The sequence below is a fragment of the Topomyia yanbarensis genome, chromosome 1 (assembly GCF_030247195.1).
Source record: "Topomyia yanbarensis strain Yona2022 chromosome 1, ASM3024719v1, whole genome shotgun sequence".
NCBI classification, from domain to species: Eukaryota; Metazoa; Arthropoda; class Insecta; order Diptera; family Culicidae; genus Topomyia; species Topomyia yanbarensis.
Window position 1 is genome coordinate 138691959 of NC_080670.1, and position 22337 is coordinate 138714295.

The 22337-nt window shown below is 39.9% G+C and overlaps 1 protein-coding gene across 1 annotated transcript; it reads left to right on the top strand.

Moving 5' to 3' along the window:
• Positions 1-1632: 1632 nt before the first annotated feature.
• LOC131693905 (uncharacterized) lies at positions 1633-3258 on the top strand. The gene is made up of 4 exons (XM_058982207.1): positions 1633-2043; positions 2098-2228; positions 2541-2717; positions 2830-3258. The coding sequence occupies exons 1-3, from the start codon at positions 1938-1940 to the stop codon at positions 2697-2699; spliced, it is 396 nt and encodes a 131-aa protein (XP_058838190.1). The 5' UTR covers positions 1633-1937; the 3' UTR covers positions 2700-2717; positions 2830-3258.
• The last annotated feature ends 19079 nt before the right edge of the window (positions 3259-22337 follow it).

Consider the following 22337-nt stretch of genomic DNA (forward strand, 5'->3'; position numbering starts at 1 on the left):
ACACTTGTTGTCCTTCTTCGTCGCGTTGCTTCTTCAGTAGAGAAATAGTCCTACCTGCAACACTTCAAAACTCTCTCCGATTGAGCTGCTCGTCGGTATCACCACCACAAGCGCGCTCTCTCCGTTTCCACCACCTCGGTAGACAAATGTGGCTACCTGTGGCTTGCTGCGAAAATCCCACTGTCGATGCGGCACTTTTCGGTGCCACTTGTTTTCCTTATTCGTCGTACCACTTCTGCGGTAGACAAATAGAGGAAATGGGTCTACCTGTGACGTTTCCCTCTCGTCGATTAGAATTGCCCGACAACACCAATACACTATATTTTTTCTGTATGTACAGGCACGATCACTGTCGATTTCTGCCACCGCGGTAGGCAAATTCGTCTACCCGCGGTTTGCTGTCAAAACACCACTTGTCGAGGATGCCGTTGACCACGCCTCCGACGTATCAACTGTCGACTCACACTTAACAAACTCGTCTCTCTCTCTCCCACAATAACGCATACAGCGTCTCGCACTCCGTCACTCTCTCGAGAACAAAACCTTCCACCTGGAGGCACAACCGTCTCGGTCGGTTGCAAAAACTGTTATGAAACCGGTTCCATACTTGTTTGACTGGGTAGAGGAATAACCGCTGTCAATTCTGTCGAACTCAGCCACAAAAAAACAAGACGATAGTAGCGCACCTGGTTTGGATATCCCAACTACCTTCGAAACCGTTAGAGATTTTACACAAATTTAATGCCGAAGATGGACGTCTATTCTCTGTGGTACTAGTGAACTGGGAACAAACTGAGGTTACTGTATCAGTAAAGAACCTAATACAAAACTATACAATGCAAAACCATTATGCTAGACAATCACAGGATAAATTAGATAGCTCTGACCCAATTGCAGATGAACTCCTCTCACAGTAATCCTATTTGTCAGCTGTCTGGATCGTGTTTTGAGGTCAAGAACTTCTAGCTTCTTCCGCTTTCTGTAAACACACCGATCTCATTCTACGCAGCATATGCCTATCAGAGTTGTCTATCATAGAAATATTCCTCCCACACGCGCTCATATTTAGTACAAATAATTTCTAAGATACTTTTCTTTTCATATTCCGTTAGTGATGTACGAAAAATGCATGAATTTTCAAGAGCACTAAAATTTGCGTCAGATTTAATCAACGCCTACGTAGATTCTCATTACTATCTTTTCAATGGAGTGTGATAGAAAGTTGATGTCTTCCACAAAGTTGTTTGAAATGCTTTTCGAGTCACTCGCCTGAATGGCCTATCTATCTCTATTGAAAAATTAGTGGTGCTGTCCTCTATCTGATGAAATTAGGCACAAATATTTGTATGTATTGAAATTTCTCAGAACCCTATTTAGCTACACTGAACAAAAACACCAGACGCGAATTGAATGAAACCTCATTCAACGTAATACGAGTTTCAAGATTCCATAGATTGAATGACAAATCAGATTGGATGATTTTAAGATCGACTTTGAATGAAATTGATTTACTTTATTAAACATATTAATCCATGAATTGAATGAAACCTCATTCAGTGCAATGCAAATCTAAGGATTCCACAGATTGAATGATAAATCAGAGGATGATTTTAAGATCAACTTTAAGTGAATTTTGTTCACCTTATAAAATATTTTTGTTCGTTTATTACATGACAATCTGTCGAATTTGAAATAGCATTATTTGTGTATGCTGGTCATCATGACCCAGAATGATTATATTCCACCATTGCCCCAAAACGAAAATCATTCAATTTCGATGTGTGTATTACTTTTACTTTCACCACCATTCTTTTTGTGTGTATAAAAAAACAAATGGCGGAAAGTGATACACGAGGTTGTACACGTGGTAGAAGTTTTATCAGAGTTTATCTTTGGTTTTATGTGCTTTAATTGATAAATTATAATTTAGTGAAAATATGACATCACAAGTGCTGCAAAGAGTTGTGGATGAAAAGTTTTACTTCATTTATACTACTGCAACGGAAATATGTTTACCCGAACTTGCAGTGCTAACGTTATTTGGTATGAACGCTCTTTGTACAATTATTATTGATCATTATTTTTTTAATTTTACAGATAAAAACCACCCGGCGGAAAGCTTTGGGACGTTAACGGCTTCAGAATGGGAAGATATTGTGGAAGGTACCGAGCTACAAGGGAAAGGACTGGAGATTTTCAATCGGATTGCGGCATGGAAATTAGAAGCGGTAATTATAATTAAAAATTTTGCGAATACCCGGTCAAACCATATAAACCGGAATTTGATTGGGAATTCTGAATGGAGTCAGTATGGATTCTAAATCAAATGCAACAACCGATTCTGAGTCGGAATCGGTTTTTGCATTTGATTTGGAATCCATAATGACTCCATTCAGAAATCCGAACCGGTTCCGGAATGAGTTCAAATGGGTAGCAGTACACGGGTGAGCGAATGGCTCTTGAAAAAGCATTATTTTACTGAGGCCTACTTTGTTAGTGTTTAAATTTATTTTAAACTTTTAAAAACTTTGTATTTACAGAATGTGTATCCTGGTCAATCGTGTATACCGCCGCTTGATCCGGGTATGTATGTTCTCCAGGTGATACACGACGATGCAGACGATCTACCACATACGGCTCATACAGAATCCACCGTTAAGGACCTTGACGATACTGGAGACACTGTGGAAATGCCATAAGAGCCGTGTATAGCTATGGTAAGTGTGTGATGCTTTGGGCTTTCACATCTTCAAAAAAACATTGTAGTATTTGATAAACAGAAGTACTGTTTTTATTCGATATTTTTTACATTTTTTATTTCAATCACAGCACGACGGTAGTGAAACTGGTCTTTAGTGAAACTGGATTATCAGGGACAGGATGTTAGTGACTGTAGCGAACCGGATTCGAACAATAGTTGCGCTACGACATCAAAAGTACGACAGAAGGTTGAGCCACAGAGAACAGACATCAATGATCGAACAAAAATATTTAAAAAACGTGTGTAAACACTTGAATTAATATACTAAAAACACTAGCGTCGCCACACCAACCTATCCCAACTATCTGTCAAATCGATTCCGGAACCGGTTCGAAATCCTGGATGGATTCAGCATGGAATCTAGCTCAAAGAAAACAACCGATTCCGACTCTATCGGTTGACGAATTTGAGCTGGAATTCATGCTGGAAGTCCGAATCGGTTCCGGATTAGTTCGACTGGGTAGAGGAATAACCGCTGTCAATTCTGTCGCACTCAGCCACAAAAAACATGACGACAGTAGCGCACCTGGTTTAGATATCCAAACTACCTTCGAAACCGTTAGAGATTTTACACAAGTTGAATGCTGAAGATGGACGTCTGTTCTCTGTGGTTGAGCCTTCTATTGCTGCGGTAAGTAGAAAAAACCGTTACATCTATAAATGGTCGATAATGGCATTAGTAAGCCAAGAATTTCTGTTGGATTTCGTTTAACAACATCGGGCAGTGGAATGCACCAATTTTGTAATCTCAAGCAGAAATGAAATACCATTAGTTTTTTTTCTCTTCGAGTGCAAAACCAGGCTGTCCACAGCATCGGAGTCATTCAACGAAAAACATTTGTTATATAATTCAATTACCTTAAACACCTGTGTGCACAATATGAAATGTGAATTTCTGCGACAAATGGGAAATAACTACGAAGAAAGACGAATTAGAATCCTTTATTTAGCACTATCGAACCAATATAAATTCGCAAAACCGTTCTAACTGGATGCAAGGAAAAATAAGTCTGTACAGCATTTTCAAAAGATTGTTATCATGAGGTCCGTTCCAGAACCAAGAGAAATTGGAAGTACTCCGGAGTAAAGTCGTTTCTGTACACATTCCTTATCCTTTTTCTTCCTCCGGTAGCAAACCGGAATGAAAGGGAGCGAAACAAAAGTTTCTTCCGTTTACTCCGGCATGCTACCACAGGAAGAAAGAGCGAATACAGAAATAACTTGCTTACGGAATACTTCCATTTTCTTATGGTATTGGAACGGAACTTAACCCAGTTAGACTCAGCCGGAAATGAACAGGAATTCTGGCTGGTTCCAGTTCGTATACCGGCTCCAGTGACACAACCGATTCTAGTTAGAATCGGTTGTGTCACTGAAGCCGGAATACGAACTGGAACCAGCCAGAATTCCGGTTCATTTCCGGCTGAACTTTACCGGGAAAGGTTGCACTGTCAAATCCACCAATACACCGAGATAAAATATCTTTTGAAACAATGTGCGAAGTATATATATAGTTACTCTAGACTTCTGGAAGCTTGATATTTTTAGAACTCGTTGTCTAAATTCTGGACAAACATATGATTACGGTGTAAAAACCAACTGTCAAAATTCTCTTTGTGGGGAAATATCGGGTAAACCGTTACTGATCAAACACAGTTCATAGCATTTAAAGACAGAGAAAACTTTTCTCTTTTGTTTACTACTAATATCTGAGATAGGTACAGTTTGTCCGGAATTTTCACTCAAAGCGAACTTTGACAGGTGGCTTATAAGCCCTAATTATATGTTTGTCGAGAAATCAACATGATGCTTATAATATGTTTCATGTGGCAGCCCAAAATGATTCAATGAGCTGAAATAAAATACAAAAACTTTCGTTTTTCAACAGGCAGCCTACAATGTTGTTTATAAATTTAACATATTTTAAATAAGAAGCCTTGTCTATGCAAACTTGCATGGTAAACTTTTGGAATTCATATACTGCTTATATAAGGCATTAGCGTTCAGCGAAATCCAAATTGCATTGGTTCTTTGTGGAAGAAAAAATTGTAGATATTCGTGCGTCCTACTGTCACTTTTTTTGTAAAACAAAAGCATGTGAAAAATTGCATAAACATATTACATATCACGATGTGAGACGGCTCAACATTACTGCTGCGAGATTTTTTTATGTTAAAAGTGCTTGTACACGATCATTAAAACTGCCATTACTAAGTTATGACATTACCGTCATCACATGATAATAATAATAATATTAAAAATGATGATGGTGTAAAGCGTGTAATGATAAGAATAGCATAAGCGGTTTGTACACAAGTCATTACTAATGTTATTACCGAGCAATAATGACAATCGAATGTATACCATAAGCGCGTAACTAAAATCGTGCGATTTTAGTAATGTTTAGTGTTCAGCACTTTGTATATGATCATTAAAAGTGTTATTACTAAGTAATGACATTACCATCAACCCATAAAAATTTCATGATTACTAGCATGGCACCGTTATGAAAAGTGTCATTACTACTCAGTAATGACATTCCGGTCATTCTGTGTACGACCGCTTTTTGTATGAGCGTATTGTACGCGATAATTAAAAGTGTCATTACTTAGTAATGGCATTACCGACATCACATAATCACTATGATCTCTTGCATTACACCATCATGAAAAGTATTATTACTGCCCAGTAATGACATTCAGGTCATTCCATATACGAGTCGTTATTTTGTACAAAACGCTTATGTAATCCTTACGTTTTTTTATTTCAATGTGCAAATTGAGAAAATAAACAATGAAAAGATGTAACAAAGTGTTAATGAATGTGGTTTTCTTGATAAATATAGCTAAAATGACACTCACTTGTTCTCCTTCAATATTCTTTCGAGTTAATTGGTTTCTATTTCTTTGGCAAACATCAAATCGATTACTTATTTTGTTATCAATGGAATATTTCAACATCTCATTGAGTTTTCAATTTGCTTTCAGTGATAGCATAAATAGTTTTCTGTTTGCTGTTATAGGACAATTTTTTTTGGTTTCGGTTTTGATCTTTTAACCGTTAAAACGACCAAAACGATAACAACCCAAGCAATCATTACCTACTACATCACAACATCAAGTTTAGTTCTCAATTTGATATCAAACTCTGCTCAGGTTTTATTTCGAAATGTTTACTTCAACCGCATTACAGGTATTTTGCCACGACATTATATACAATATGTAAATATAATAACTGCTCGACTGAGAATAATCGTTTGACAGCCTTGTTGAGTTGCTTCAGTCACATTTGTCTATTTTTAACGCAACAAAAAATAAATATTGAACCACCCTAATGGCGATTTTTGATCTACCCTAATCAACAGTAAATTTTATTTTCAAGATTTTATAATGTCAAAAAACAAAGCCAGCGCACCAAAATTACTTGAAAACAGAGCAATTGCAATACCTTTCTATTGAGAAAGGCAAAAACTTATTTGGTCAACAACGATAAAAATTTGTTGAGTAATTTTATTTCATATATTTTCCGATGTCAATAATGTATTCAACTTACCAAAACTACTTGAAACCTCCTTTTTCTGACCATCAGAAAGTGGCGATTGTGGTCAACAATCTCTTCTATACCAGGCCACACTGTGGTATGCAGTGTGTCCTGTTCTCAATCAATATTAATTTGATTTCTAAATATCATTTGTCAAATACACATAAAGGTAAAACTAGAAATACAGATAGTTTGGCATTCCAAATCTTTATTTTGAGTTATTTACAGGTTTAGAGGTAATATACATCGCTTTGTTTGAGCTTCAACAAACACTGCTGTCGCGTTAGAGGACAACACTTCATGTGCGACCGTTTGTGTTTATTTTGGTGTTGTCCCCTAACGCAGCGTTTGCATCGGTCGTGAAAAAATTTTCATGAAAACTCGAAAATCTAAGTATACAGTATTGTTCTGTGACTATCAATGATCAAATTCCTAGAACAAATGGATGCTCTAAAGTTTGATATAGAGCAGGTTTTTTGATAAATATAAGTATAGGTTGAAAAATCAATATTTTGCTCTTTGTCCCCTAATGCGATATTTTCACCTCTCAGAATGAAATGACAACCTGAAAAACAACGAATCTATAACATTAACGTTGTATTAGGACTTTTAAAGTATTCAATTCAGTTTTTTGAGCATACATCGTAGGATTTTTCAAATGACGAGTTGTTAACAGTTGCATGATGCATGCAAACGTTGTCCCCTAACGCTGGAATGTGTCTTTATGTGATAGACGAGTCTAAGACGACGAAAGGTGATCTTTGTGACCTGCATTTAGAATAATTACCGCTCTGAAGTTCTCCCATTTTAATTTTTGAATGTGACAAATTACCTCTTTTCTTAATTATGCTAAAAATCTGGCAACAAGGTTAGTAAATTCGGTTGGTTGTTTTTATTTCTCTGTGCTAATATTGTGTTTTTATCGTTTTTTCGGATTTATTCGTTGTGGATTACTTCATATCCGACGTATTTTTCATCACTGCATCGGTGTGGCTTGAAGTACAACGTTGTTTTGTTAAATTACATCGACAAATCGCCAAAAACTGCACCGCATTCGCTCTGTGTTGAGATCGTACGGAAAAAAGCAATGGAGCCTTTTTGTTGTGCTTGTACTCGCTGTATTGACGAGGCAGATGAAATAGTTTGCAATGGCTTTTGTAAATCATCTTTCCACCTCAAATGTGCTCACCAGTCAGCGGAAATTCGTGACGCTGTATCTGGATGTTCACAATTGTTTTGGATGTGCAAAGCTTGTACAAAAATGATGGCAAATGCTTGTTTTCGTCAAGTTATTGTATCGACGAACAACGCAATGCAGTCAATGGTTCAAGAGCAAAACAAGGTGCTGGACGAACTGAGGAATGAAGTTGCACTCAACACCACGAAAATCAATACAATACTTCAGCGAACGCCCTTTCCCACCACACCACGTAGAACACAACTAAACCCAAATTCACGCAAGAGACCACGGCTATAAATCCCGGATGAACCACCGCACCGCGATAACATTTTTGAAGGTACAAAAGATATTGAACCGGACGACGCTATACCATTGGTGGCAGCTAAAAAGGATAAACAGTACTGTACTTATCTGGTTTCGATCCTCAGGCAACAGTGCATCAAATCGAAAAGCTGATCAGGAACAATTTGAAAACAGACACAGCTGTGAACGTTGTTAAACTTGTACCTAAAGGCAGAACACTTCAACTTTCATTCGTATCGTTCAAAGCTGGTATTGATTTCCAGCTGAAAGATTTATCCCTATCCAAATCAACATGGCAGAAGGGAATTGTTTTCCGACCATTTGATTTCCAGCCCTCATCGAACACACGTAATATTTTTCGCTTCTTGCCAACACCAGCAGACACTAAATCACAATAAGCCACTTTTCGTGCGTTCCTACTGGCACACAGAAAGTTCTACTGATGCTCAAGAATTACCAGCTGATTTAACCTGCATCCGCACACCTCCGTCTGCACATCAGTTTTCTGCTACCAACAGACGTGGTCCGAATCGTGAAAACAGTTACCGTCCAATCTCGCTTTATTATCAGAACACGCGCGGAATCCGGAGTAAGACAAATAAGTTACTATTAAATGTTTCTCAGTGCGATTATGACGTTATTGCCTTTACTAAAACTTGGCTGAATAACGACGTTTCAAACTCTGAGCTAGCTCTGAACTATACTATTTACCGTTGTGATAGAAACCCCCAAACCAGCCAGCACAGACGAGGAGGGGGGGTCCTGATAGCAGTAAAAAACGGCCTTCAGAGCTCTGCTATTTGTCTTGCTGACTGTGATCAATTGGAGCAAATTATCGTTCGCATCTCATCACCAAACTTTGATATGATAGTGTGTTGTATATATCTGCCGCCCAACAGTGAGCCCCTGTTGTACGAGCAACATGCAATATGTGTGAAAAAATTAATTGATCTTGCGGATGATCGTGGTGTGGTTTTGACTGTTGGGGCTTATAATTTCCCTCAATTACGTTGGATGTCGGATGAAAATTTGAACTGTATGCTACCGGTAAATGCTTCGTCTGAACAGGAAATATCCTTGGTTGAGTCGGTTTTGGCAAACGGAATGTCTCAGATAAACGATCTCGAAAACGTAAACGCGAGACTTCTTGACTTAGTGTTCATTAGTGACACTTGCTATTCGAGCTTGACGTTATTAAGCAAAACGCTCCTGGTATTGTTGTTGATTCCCTTGGCTTTGATTTTACCCGCTGTGATTTCGAGAGGCTCAACACATTGTTCGCCGAAGTTCATTGGGAGGAATTTCTTGTTGGTTGCAGTGTTAATGAAGCTGTGACAAATATGTATGACAAAATGTATGCTATATTTCGTGATGTTGTTCCTGGGAAGCGACCTCGTCGTCCGCGTGGTAAAAAGCAGCCTTGGTGGAATAACGAGCTACAGAATCTACGGAACCGTTTTCGCAAGGTTAGGAAACGATACTTTCGCTGGAGAGATGATCGGCACAAAGCTGAGCTGCATGCCATTGAGAGCGAATATAACTCTTTGCTTGCGCATTGCTTTCGTTGCTATATTCATCGCACGGAGGAGAACCTGAAGCAGGACCCCAATTCATTTTGGTCATTTGTAAGAAGCCGTAAGCAGTCGTCCGGAATCCCACAACGTGTTAGTTACAACGCAATTACAGCCGAGTCCCCGATTGAATCGGCAAATCTATTCTCATCCTTTTTTCAAAGTGTGCATAGTAATAACCGACCACCTTTGTCTGAAGCATATTTGAATAGTCTGCCGTTGTTCGATTTGAATATGTTGCTATTCAATTTCTCGCCGCGTGATGTGGAGCTGAAGTTGCAGTCTATTGATGGTTCTAAGGGTGCTGGTCCGGATGGCTTACCGCCTATCTTCTTCAAGAGCTATGCTGTAACGTTGGCTGTTCCTGCGAGTATAATTTTCAACAGGTCATTGTCCGAAGGAATTTTCCCGAGTGTCTGGAAGACAGCATCTATTACACCGATCCACAAGGCAGGTAGCATCCACGATGTTGAAAATTATCGAGCCATTTCAATTTTGAGCTGCTTACTGAAAATTTTTGAAAGCCTCGTTCATGATTTGCTGTACCCGAAGGTTCACTACATCATTTCCGAGTGGCAGCATGGATTTGTGAAAAAACGTTCGACGAGTACTAATCTAATGGTATACGTTTCGTCACTTAGTAGCGCGCTTGGAAAACGTCAACAGGTTGATGCCGTTTACGTTGATTTTGCAAAAGCGTTCGATAGGGTGCCTCATTTGTTAATCGTGGCCAAATTTGAGCGCATGGGACTTCCTGAGTGGTTGACACGGTGGATAATGTCATACCTCACCGAGCGTAGTGCATTTGTGCGCATAGAAGAAACGAGATCATATCCGTTTGTGATAGAGTCGGGTGTGCCTCAGGGTAGTCATTTGGGCCCGCTACTGTTTATTTTATTCGTAAACGACTTGTGCTCCGCTATACAGTCTCCTAAGTATATGTTTGCTGATGATCTGAAATTTTTCCGTGTAATTGCGTCGGCAGTCGATTGCTGTGCTATTCAAGCTGATATTGATATGCTGCTAAATTGGTGTACTCATAACGGGATGGAAGTGCAATGTGATATCGTTCTGTCGAAACAGGCACGTTCTGACATTTGATTATAGAATGGCAGAAAGCAGTATCAACCGAGTTAATACGATAAAGGACCTAGGCATTCTCATCGATAACAAACTAAATTTCGCGCAGCACATTGCTATGACTACATCCAAGGCCTATGCCGTGCTGGGGTTCATTAAACGAAACACGCAGCAATTCAGCGATATTTATTGCCTAAAAACGCTATTTTGTGCACTCGTGCGTAGCATCCTGGAGTACGGCGTGCTTGTGTGGGCACCCTAGCATGCTGTTCAAATTAATCGCATCGAACGAATTCAGCGTCACTTTGTTCGTTACGCTCTGCGGTTACTACCTTGGACTGATCCTATTCGTCTACCGCCCTATGAACATCGATGCAATCTTCTACGTTTGCCAACTCTTGCAAGTCGGAGGATAATGCTGCAACGGCTCTTCGTGTTCGATCTTCTGGAAAACAATATAGATAGCCCGGAGTTGCTGAGCCAGCTCCGATTCAACGTACCACCTAGACCCACCAGACGAACTGATTTCTTTCGGTTACCGATGTATCGTACTCTTTTTTCACAAAACAATCCGTTCAATGTATGCTGTCGTAATTTCAATTATGTAGCTGACAAGTATGATTTTAACATTACTAAGACTACCTTTAAACATAGAATTATTATTAATTAAGGAGCTGTCTGTACAAGAAAATCGAAGACCAGTATAAATAAATAAATAAATAAACATTTAGATATAATGATTGTACAGTTTAGTAAGATTTATTTTGTTCTTCATATTTTTGCCTTTCGCAATAGAAAGGTATTGCAATTGCTCTGAAAACCGACTTTTTAACGGAGGCCCTGAGGGCCGAGTGACATATACCATTCGATTCAGTTCGTCGAGTTCGGCAAATGTCTGTGTGTGTATGTATGTGTGTGTATGTATGTGTGTGTATGTGCGTCTGTGTGTGTACGCGAACACAATCTCACTCACTTTTCTCAGAGATGGCTGAACCGATTTTGACAAACTTACTCTCAAATGAAAGGTGCAATGTTCCCATAGGCTGCTATTGAATTTCTAATGGATCCGACTTCCGGTTCCGGAATGACAGGGTGATGAGTACGAACACGCAGAAAATGTCGATTTTAATAAATTCTGCAATGAATGTATAAAGGTGAAAATTTTTCCAAAATATGACCACAACTGCTTCGATTTGTAGTATTAGGTCACTAACATCCATTCAAAGTCTATTTGGCCACATTGGCCAACATCATCGGTTCCGGAAGCTACGGCGGAAGTATCTAAATTCAGACTAACAGTCACATCGGTTTCTCGGAGATGGCTAGACCGATTCGACTAAATTTGGCCTCAAATGAAAGGTATTGCGTCCCCGTAAATGGCTATTTAATTTCATCCCGATCCGACTTCCGGTTCCGAAGTTACAGGTTGTGGCGTGCGATCACATAGCAAATTGTGATTCAAACCGATACTCCGATGAAAGCAAAAAAGGTAAAACTTTCGCTAAAATGTCTCTCAAACAACTTAACTTTGCAGTTCTAGGTCACCGACGGCCAACCAAACTTTCGTTGACTACATTGACCACCATAAACGGTTCCGGAAGTGCCCGGGAACAGCGGCCATCTTTCAAAATTTACGAACTCACATCAGTTTCCCGGAAATGGTTGGGCCGATTTTCACAAACTTAGTCCCAAATGATAGCTATAACATCCCCATAGATGTATATAAAATTTCGTACGGATCGCTTATATGGGGCCGGAAATATAGACTAAATCGTCCGGTCACATATGAAATTCCCATATAAGCCGGAACTCAAATTTATTTTTTCGAAGGGGGGACCTCATGAAATTTCAGAAATCGAATTCGTTTTTTTGATGCCAAACATCTTTAAAATGCATGAAACGTCGAGATTTTATGTTATCTCGAAATTTTTTTTTATAAAAATCAACTTTTTGGGACTTTGCCGATGTTGCACCTTTTTTCAGTTCAATATTACCGTGGCTGTTTTTTCTTTTACAAAATTTTAGAACTCGAATAATGATTTATTTTCCTGTATATAGTTGTCATGTGATGTATAATAATAAAATGTAATATATGCATTTAAAAGTTTTTAATGAATATAAACAACGCACACATTCTCGTGATTCATGATGGAGAAAGGCACAATTGCACCGCTAGGTGGATTAAAATAGGTTTTTATATATTAACGCACATTTTAAGTGTTAGTTTGTTGATTAAAGAAATGGTTTTGTTTTTGACTGTTTCCTATATAGATATGTATATATATATATATATATATATATATATATATATATATATATATATATATATATATATATATATATATATATATATATATATATATATATATATATATATATATATATATATATATATATATATATATATATATATATATATATGTATATATATATATATATATATATATATATATATATATATATATATATATATATATATATATATATATATATATATATATAGGTAGAGCAATCACTCTGAAAACCGACTTTCTAGAAAAGTCTCGTAGGGCAGAATAACATATATCGTTCGACTTAGTTCGTCGAGATCTGCAATGTCTGTGTGTGTGTGCCCTGAGACTGTTGGAACAAATGTACCAAAACTCTTACATCTCAGGGAACGGGTTTGGGTTTGACATCAAACCCGCAAAAAACCAATGCTCTTGGCCAAAACCGCATTTTGAAAGTTCATTTTGCGTCCAAGACCCAAAGAAGGTTAAGATATCGAACAGGTAAAAAATCTCTTCATATAATTTAGATTTACTTATCTAGATATGTTGTGGCCAATCAATGTCTCTTTCGTAAAATTTACCGCGTACTGTCCCAGATGCCCCGGCGTAAGTGCTCAAATTCCAAAATTACTGTAACAGGATTTTTTCAAAAATTGTCGTAGAATAAAATCAGTAATGATACGATAATCATAGTTTGGATTGAGGAGAGTGGCACAAATACACTTTTAGGTGGATTAAGATAGGTTTTTTTCAGAGATGACATTCAGAAATTACAACCTTAGTTTCAAAATTAAGGTGGATCGCTCCCATGCAGCTTCATAGTCAATTGGGTCATTAAGCTATATATAGTTTTCCGTCCCATTCGATAAATTTTAGGTCCAATATATATAATATAACATAATTTCAAAAAAAATCGTTGTAATGCGTAAAAACGGTTTTTTGTTTTTTAAAATAAATCTTATGTAAACATAGACAGCCATACATAGGAATACTGTGGTTGTTTACATCTGGCCTATCAAGACAACATCTAAAATGAAAAAGAACTATATCCCGGTCAAAAAAATGCGGACGAACATGTCCCGGTCAAAAAAAAATGCGGACGAACATGGTCAGGCGATTTAAACAGTTTGACGTTTGACTCAACTCGCCTGGGCTAATTGCCCCTAGGAAGAAATGCAATTTGCGAATTTAAAGGCAATTTCAACACTTAGACAAATTTTCTGGCGGTTGAAATGGACTTGGTTGTTTTTCACGTTTTTCCAACATGGCGGTTCATATTTGGCTCAAGCTTAAAATTGTGTTTTTCAACAATTGGCGTGTTCTCGCTTGTATTTTGTTTGTCTAGAGCACTTCATTTAGCCAACGAATGTGGGAAATTGTGGAATCGTGTGTAAGTATAGAGGAACAAGATCTCTGACCTAAAGTTTTAATGAAAGTCAGATTGTGGTAAGTTTTGATGTGCAATACCAATTTCACCATTGATTCTTCCTTAATTTGGCGGTGATTTCCTAGTATACTGGTAAGTAAATGTGAGTAGATAATGAATCCGAAAATAGTGTTATTTGTAATTGTATAGTGTTATTAGTAATTTACATATTAGGCAATTAAGGGGGATTAAATCGGCTTTCTCGATATATGTAATAAAACAAGATTTTTTTCTCATTTAATGACCCAACTACATTTTGAAATAAATTCTGATTCCGGAGATATGGGTTAATAAGTGAAGTTGCTTTCTAAATTTTCTAATAAAACGACACCAATAAGATAAAAAATCTCTTCAACTGGTTTAAAAATAAGATTTACTCTTCTAGATTATTAATGGCCGATTAATTACTTTTTGGTCAGATTTGCCACCTGCGACTATCAGTCCTACAAATAAAAATATGTATAGTTAGCATACTTTCTATTTCCGTCTCTTTTATTCTGTTGCGATTTTAATGCATTTTCTAGCATATACTTCTAGTAAGCATTCAATGAGTGGATAGACCAAATATGTTTAATGCATAAAATTTACAGCAGAAGAAACGAGAGGCATGTGTGTACATACAAGGAATATTAATTATACATTCACATTTCATAATTATAAGGCATATGTGTGTGCATACATAGTTTATAGAAAGTATGTGTACCCGTGATAACATTAGCATATCTTCTTCATATAGATTTTAAGTGGTTTGAACCAAATAGAATTAACTTTTGGTTTTTTATCAGTGTACATTAGGGTGAGACAAAAAATAGATTCCAGCTCCGAGAATTTTTTTGAGTTCCATTTGGGTCCTAGAACATCTGTGCAAATTCTTAGCTCCCTGAAACTATATTTTTGCGCCCACTGTTTAAAATTTACATGGGATTTTATATGGGAAAATTAACTTTCGCAAAATAATTCCTCCAGGAGTCGCCCATTACTTCCTAAAAACAAACCGTTATATGGCTTTTGTAGAAAATTTAACAAAGAAACAAAGTCTCGAAAACTACGAAACGATATGACGCTTTAGAAAAAAGGTATTAAGCTGAAACCAATTGACTCTGACGATTGATAAAATATTCATTTTTTCTAGCACCACTGGTTTTGGTTGTCCAATTATACGCAATTTTATTTTAATCTTCTCTTAATGTGTCTTAATCATTTATCTACATCATTTTGGCCACTTCGCAAGAGTTTTGAGGGATAAATTGAGTCTTCTTTTGTACATAATAAGAGAAAGTTAAAGATTTTGTATATAATTCGACCATCAGCAGCAGTGATGCTATGAAAAGTAAAATTTTCGTTAATCTTCAGGGCATAAATCGGTTTTTGCCTTTTAACTTTTTCCACAAGCATCAGATCGTTTCGTGGTCACGGCAGCGACCATCTGCCAATCGTAATTAATATTGCTAACGGTTCAGGGCCACCGAATACAATCAATGTTTCGTATGACCTCACACGAAATATTGATTGGAAGAGCTACGCGTCCGCGATATCCGACAAAATCGAGTGCACTCAAGAGCTTCCTCTGGAGGAAGAGTACGGGTTCCTGGCTGGCTTGATTCTCGATACCGCGATTCAAGCTCAGACTAAACGCGTACCAGACGCGAACTCACGCGGGCGTCCTCCCAATCCATGGTGGGACAAAGAGTGCTCAGACGTGTACGCGGAGAAGGCCGCTGCGTATAAGACCTTCCGGGACGACGGGCTGCCAGCTAGCTACCGACAGTACGCGATGGCGGAAACGCGCATGAAGAGTTTGATAAAAGCCAAAAAACGTAGCTACTGGCGCCGGTTCGTCGACGGACTAACGAGAGAAACATCGATGAGCACTCTTTGGAGTACGGCCCGGCGCTTACGAAACCGAAACAGCACTAATGAGAGCGTGGAATAATCAAACCGTTGGATATTCGATTTTGCCAAGAAGGTTTGTCCGGATTCCGCCCCGGCACAGAAGATCTACCGCGCCGCGTCCCCTCACAATAACACGAACGAAACACCGTTTTCGATGGTGGAGTTCTCACTTGCTCTCTTATCATGTAACAATAAAGCCCCAGGGCCAGACAGAATCAAATTTAACTTGTTAAAGAATCTGCCAGACTCTGCCAAGAGACGCTTGTTGAATTTATTTAATAAGTTTCTTGAGGGTAATATTGTCCCTCATGACTGGAGGCAAATGAAGGTCATCGCCATTCAAAAACCAGGAAAACCAGCCTCCGACCACAACTCGTTTCGACCGATTGCGATGCTGTCCTGTATCCGAAAGTTGTTCGAGAAAATGATCTTGTTTCGCCTCGATAATTGGGTTGAAGCAAATGGCTTACTGTCAGATACACAATTTGGTTTCCGCAAAGGCAAAGGGACGAACGATTGTCTTGCGTTGCTCTCAACAGAAATTCAAATGGCTTATGCTAGCAAAGAGCAGATGGCATCAGTTTTCCTAGATATAAAGGGGGCTTTTGATTCAGTTTCTATCAAAATTCTTTCTGAGAAGCTGCACCAGCACGGTCTTTCACTGACTCTAAACAACTTTTTGATAAACTTGCTGTCTGAAAAACATATGCATTTTTCGCATGGTGATTTATCGACATCACGAATTAGCTACATGGGTCTTCCCCAGGGCTCATGTCTAAGCCCCCTTCTCTATAACTTTTACGTGAATGACATTGACGAATGTCTTGTCAATTCCTGTACGCTAAGGCAGCTTGCAGATGACGGTGTGGTCTCTATTACAGGTCCCAAAGCCGTCGATCTGCAAGGACCATTGCAAGATACCTTGGACAATTTGTCTGCTTGGGCCCTCCAGCTAGGTATCGAGTTCTCCACGGAGAAAACTGAGCTAGTCGTATTTTCAAGGAAGCGTGAACCAGCGCAACTACAGCTTCAATTAATGGGTCAAACTATTGCTAAGGTTTCAACTTTCAAATATCTCGGGGTCTGGTTCGACTCTAAAGGAACCTGGGGATGTCACATTAGGTATCTGAAACAGAAGTGCCAGCAAAGGATCAACTTTCTCCGTACAATAACCGGAACATGGTGGGGTGGCCACCCAGGAGACCTGATCAGGCTGTACCAAACAACAATATTGTCGGTGATGGAGTACGGGAGTTTCTGTTTCCGCTCCGCTGCGAACATACATTTCATCAAACTAGAGCGAATCCAATATTGTTGTTTGCGTATTGCTTTGGGTTGCATGGACTCGACACATACGATGAATTTAGAAGTGCTGGCGGGCGTTCTTCCGCTGAAAAATCGATTTTGGGAACTCTCATATCGATTGCTCATTCGATGCGATATCTTGAACCCGTTAGTAATTGCAAATTTCGAAAGGCTTGTCGAGCTCAATTCTCAAACCCGATTTATGTCCTTGTACTTCGATTACATGGCACAAAATATCAATCCTTCTTCATACTATCCCAACCGTGTCAATCTCTTTCATGCTTCTGATTCAACTGTATTCTTCGACACATCCATGAAAGGCGAGATTCGTGGAATCCCGGATGACATACGTCCGCAAGTGATCACAAGCATCTTTCATAGTAAATTTCGAGAAGTCGACTGCAACAAGATGTTTTACACCGACGGGTCAAGCCTAGACGGCTCCACTGGCTTCGGTATATTCAATCAAAACCTCACCGCCTCATTCAAGCTCAATGATCCTGCTTCAGTTTACGTCGCAGAGCTTGCTGCTATTCAGTATACCCTTTATTACTTTATTGTCTCGGATAGCCTCAGCTCAATCGAGGCTCTCCGATCAATGAAACCTAGAAAGCACATTCCATATTTTCTGGGTAAAATCTGGGAGCGCCTGCGTGCTTTGTCTGTAAGATCGTACAAGATTACCTTAGTTTGGGTTCCCTCGCATTGCTCCATTCCAGGTAATGAAGAAGCGGACTCTTTAGCTAAGGCGGGCGCTTTACAAGGTGACATATATGAAAGACCAATTAGCTTCAGCGAATTTTTCAGTATTACTCATCACAGAACCCTCGAAAGTTGGCAAACTTCATGGAGCAATGGTGAACTGGGAAGGTGGCTACATTCGATAATCCCTAAGGTATCGACGAAACCTTGGTTCAGGGGGATGGATGTGGGTCGGGATTTCATTCGCGTGATGTCTCGGCTCAGTTCCAATCACTACACGCTGGACGCACATCTCCGGCGTATTGGGCTCGTGGATGGCGGTATCTGCGCTTGTGGCAACGGTTATCACGAAATCGAACATGTTGTCTGGGCATGCGCCGAGTACTGTTCTGCCAGATCTCAACTATTCGATTCTCTTCGGGCCCGAGGAAGATCACCCAATGTCCCGGTTCGAGATGTACTAGCAAGCCGCGATATTCTCTACATGTCCCTTATATACACGTTCCTCAAAACCATCAATATCCAAATTTAAATGCCCCTATCTTTTCTCTTATCATTCCCAGAAGTGCCCTCTTCCGCATACCGTACCCCAACGATGGTTTGATACGACTCCAAGACGAGACAAAGCATCTGTCGAATGAACCAACAACACCCATGTCTCTGATACACAGATGTATGACTTCACCCCCGTCTCCCCTTGAATATCTTCCCAAAACTTATGTGCCCCCCTATCTTCTAGTTTTAGTTGATCAATCCGTTCGAATCTGTAATCCTGGCCGTTAATTCCTGATGCCGGAAACTGAAAGTTTATATCTCACCCCCCCCCCCTTCTGCCTTGTCCACCCTCCCTCCCATGTCTCTGATACACAGATGTATGACTTCACCCCCTTCTCCCCTTGAATATCTTCCCAAAACTTTTTTTTTTTTTTTTCAATTCGTTTATTTGATAAGGCAGGTTTGCGTTAGCTTAAAGGTGCCAATTTTGTTTTGTTTTACATTTTAAATTACTTAAAACTAGGGGCTTACATATTGATTTTTGAAATTAAACTAAGGCTAATTTATAGCTATACATATACACAAGGGGGTAGTATAATTTTCGTAAGATTAGAGGGGTCATTTAGTTTTTATGGCAATATGGTTTGACATTTTTAGCAATGAGATTATTGGAGCAAATAATGTTTAACTAAGGGGGAAAATTTTTACGACTATCTTAAAAGTAGAAATAATTAGAGGGCGTGATTAAATTTTGTAATGATTCGGAGACATTAATTAGAGTTATTTTATGTGGTAGTAGAGTTGGGCATTTTCAACGAGATCATATAATATAATAGTTAAAACTAGAAAAGGCAAGAAGAGCTAAATGCTTCATGAAGATGTTTGGGGGGGGGGGGGGAAGGGGTGTTACTTCTGTGTATAAGAGTCAGGGGAAGTAGGGTGGACAAACATGGCAGGGGGAGAACATTATTTCAGTTTCAGACTTCGGGAGATCAACGGATGGATTACAGAATCAGGGTGGTCTTCATCAGGAAGAATCATGTACTGGGACGCCGGGTGGTCGTTCTCGAGATGGCAGGGGTTTCTCCAGACGATTTCGTAGTGCGGCTCAGATGTTGATCGGCTACATTTCGAGTTGTGCGTGTGATGTTCGTGCTTTAGGTCCCGTGTTTGTTGGCTCATTCGACAGGGATGTTTTGTGTCGCCTTGGAGTCGCATCAAACCATCGTGGGTGTATGGTACAGGTGGAAGAGAGCGCTTCTGAGAATGATAAGGAAAAAGGGGCAGTTAAAGTTGGATATTGATGGTTTTTATGAAGGTGTATATAAGGGACATATAGAGGACATCGCGGCTTGCCAACACATCTCGAACCGGGACGTTGGGTGGTCTTCCTCGGGCCCGGAGGGTGTCCATAAGCCGAGACCTGGCGGAACTGTACTCGGTGCACGCCCAGACTATGTGCTCTATATCGTGATAACCGTCGCCACAAGCGCAGATACCACTCTCCACGAGCCCAATACGTCGGAGATGTGCATCCAGCGTGTAATGGTTCGCCATGAGTCGGGACATCACACGAATGAAGTCACGACCCACATCCATCCCCTTGAACCAAGGTTTCGTCGATACCTTAGGGACTATCGAATGTAGCCACCTTCCTAGCTCCCCATTGCTCCACGAGGTTTGCCAACTTTCGAGGGTTCTCTGATGAGTAATACTGAAAAATTCGTGGAAGCAAATTGGTCTTTCAAAAACGTCACCTTCAATGGCACCCACCTTAGCTAAGGAGTCCGCCTTCTCATTGCCCGGAATGGAGCAATGAGAAGGGACCCACACCAAGGTAATCTGGAAAGATTTGTCAGATAAAGCACTCAGTAGCTCCCGTATTTTCCCCAAAAAATACGAGGAATGCTTTCCATGTTTCATCGAGCGAATAGCGTCAATAGAACTCAGACTATCCGAGACGATGAAGTAATGGTCTGCGGGTAATGTGTCAATGACTCCAAGGGTATACTGAATAGCAGCTAGTTCTGCGGCGTAAACTGAAGCAGGGTCACTGAGTTTGTAGGAGGCGGTGAACTTTTGATTGAAAATACCGAAGCCAGTGGACCCTTCGAGGTTTGATCCGTCAGTATAAAACATCTTAGAACAGTCGACTTCTCGGAATTTATTATAAAAAATATTTGGAACCACTTGTGGGCGTATATGGTCCGGAATTCCAATAATCTCATCTTTCATGGATGTGTCGAAGAAAACAGTAGATTCAGAAGTATTTATGAAATGCACACGGTTGGGATTGTAAGAAGAAGGATTAATATTTTGCGCCATGTAGTCAAAGTACAGGGACATAAAACGGGTCTGAGAATTGAGCTCAACAAGCCTTTCGAAATTTTCAATCACCAACGGGTTCAAGATATCGCATCGAATGAGCAATCGATATGAGAGTTCCCAAAATCGATTTTTCAGCGGGAGAACGCCCGACAGGACTTCGAGACTCATCGTATGGGTCGACTGCATGCACCCTAAGGCGATACGCAAACAACGATACTGAATTCTTTCGAGTTTGATGAAATGTATGTTCGCGGCGGATTGAAAGCAGAAGCATCCGTATTCCAGTACCGACAGTATCGTTGTTTGATACAACCTAATTAGGTCTCCTGGGTGGGCACCCCACCACGTTCCGGTTATTGTACGAAGAAAGTTGATCCTTTGCTGGCATTTCTGTTTCAGATACCGAATATGGCATCCCCAAGTACCTTTCGAGTCGAACCAGACCCCTAGATATTTTACTGTGAAGACCTGAGCTATAGTTTGACCCATTAATAGAAGCTGTAGTTGTGCTGGTTCACGCTTCCTAGAAAATACAACTAGCTCAGTTTTCTCCGTGGAGAATTCGATACCCAGCTTAATAGCCCATGCAGACAAATTGTCCAAGGTATTCTGTAATGGTCCTTGTAGATCGACAGCTTTGGGTCCCGTAACAGACACCACGCCATCGTCTGCAAGTTGTCTTAACGTGCAGGAATTGTCAAGACATTCATCAATGTCGTTGACGTAGAAATTGTATAACAGGGGGCTTAGGCATGAGCCCTGGGAAAGGCCCATGTAGCTAAATCGTGATGTCGATAAGTCACCATGCGAAAAATGCATGTGCTTTTCCGTCAACAAGTTTAGTAAAAAGTTGTTTAAAGTCGCTGAAAGACCATGCTGGTGCAGCTTCTCTGAAAGAATGTTGATAGAAACTGAATCAAAAGCCCCCTTTATATCTAGGAACACTGATGCCATCTGCTCTTTACTAACATAGGCCATTTGAATTTCGGTTGAGAGCAACGCAAGACAATCATTCGTCCCTTTGCCTTTGCGAAAGCCAAATTGTGTATCTGACAGTAAGCCATTTGCTTCGACCCAATTGTCGAGGCGGGATAGGATCATTTTCTCGAACAACTTCCGGATACAAGATAGCATTGCGATCGGTCGATACGAATTGTGGTCGGAGGCTGGTTTTCCTGGTTTTTGGATGGCGATGACCTTCACTTGCCTCCAATCGTGTGGGGCAATGTTAGCCTCAAGAAACTTATTAAATAAGCTCAACAAGCGTCTCTTGGCAGAGTCTGGCAGATTCTTCAACAAGTTGAATTTGATTCTGTCTGGCCCTGGAGCTTTATTGTTACACGACAAGAGAGCAAGTGAGAACTCCACCATCGAAAAAGGTGTTTCGTTCGCGTTATCGTGACGGGACGCGGCGCGGTAGATCTTCTGTGCCGGGGCGGAATCCGGACAAACCTTCTTGGCGAAATCGAATATCCAACGGTTT

Coding starts and splice junctions, on each gene's coding strand:
- LOC131693905 (XM_058982207.1), top strand. CDS start 1,938: ATGACATCACAAGTGCTGCAAAGAGTTGTGGATGAAAAGTTTTACTTC. Junction 2,044..2,097: donor TGCAGTGCTAACGTTATTTG/GTATGAACGCTC, acceptor TTAATTTTACAG/ATAAAAACCACCCGGCGGAA. Junction 2,229..2,540: donor CGGCATGGAAATTAGAAGCG/GTAATTATAATT, acceptor TTGTATTTACAG/AATGTGTATCCTGGTCAATC.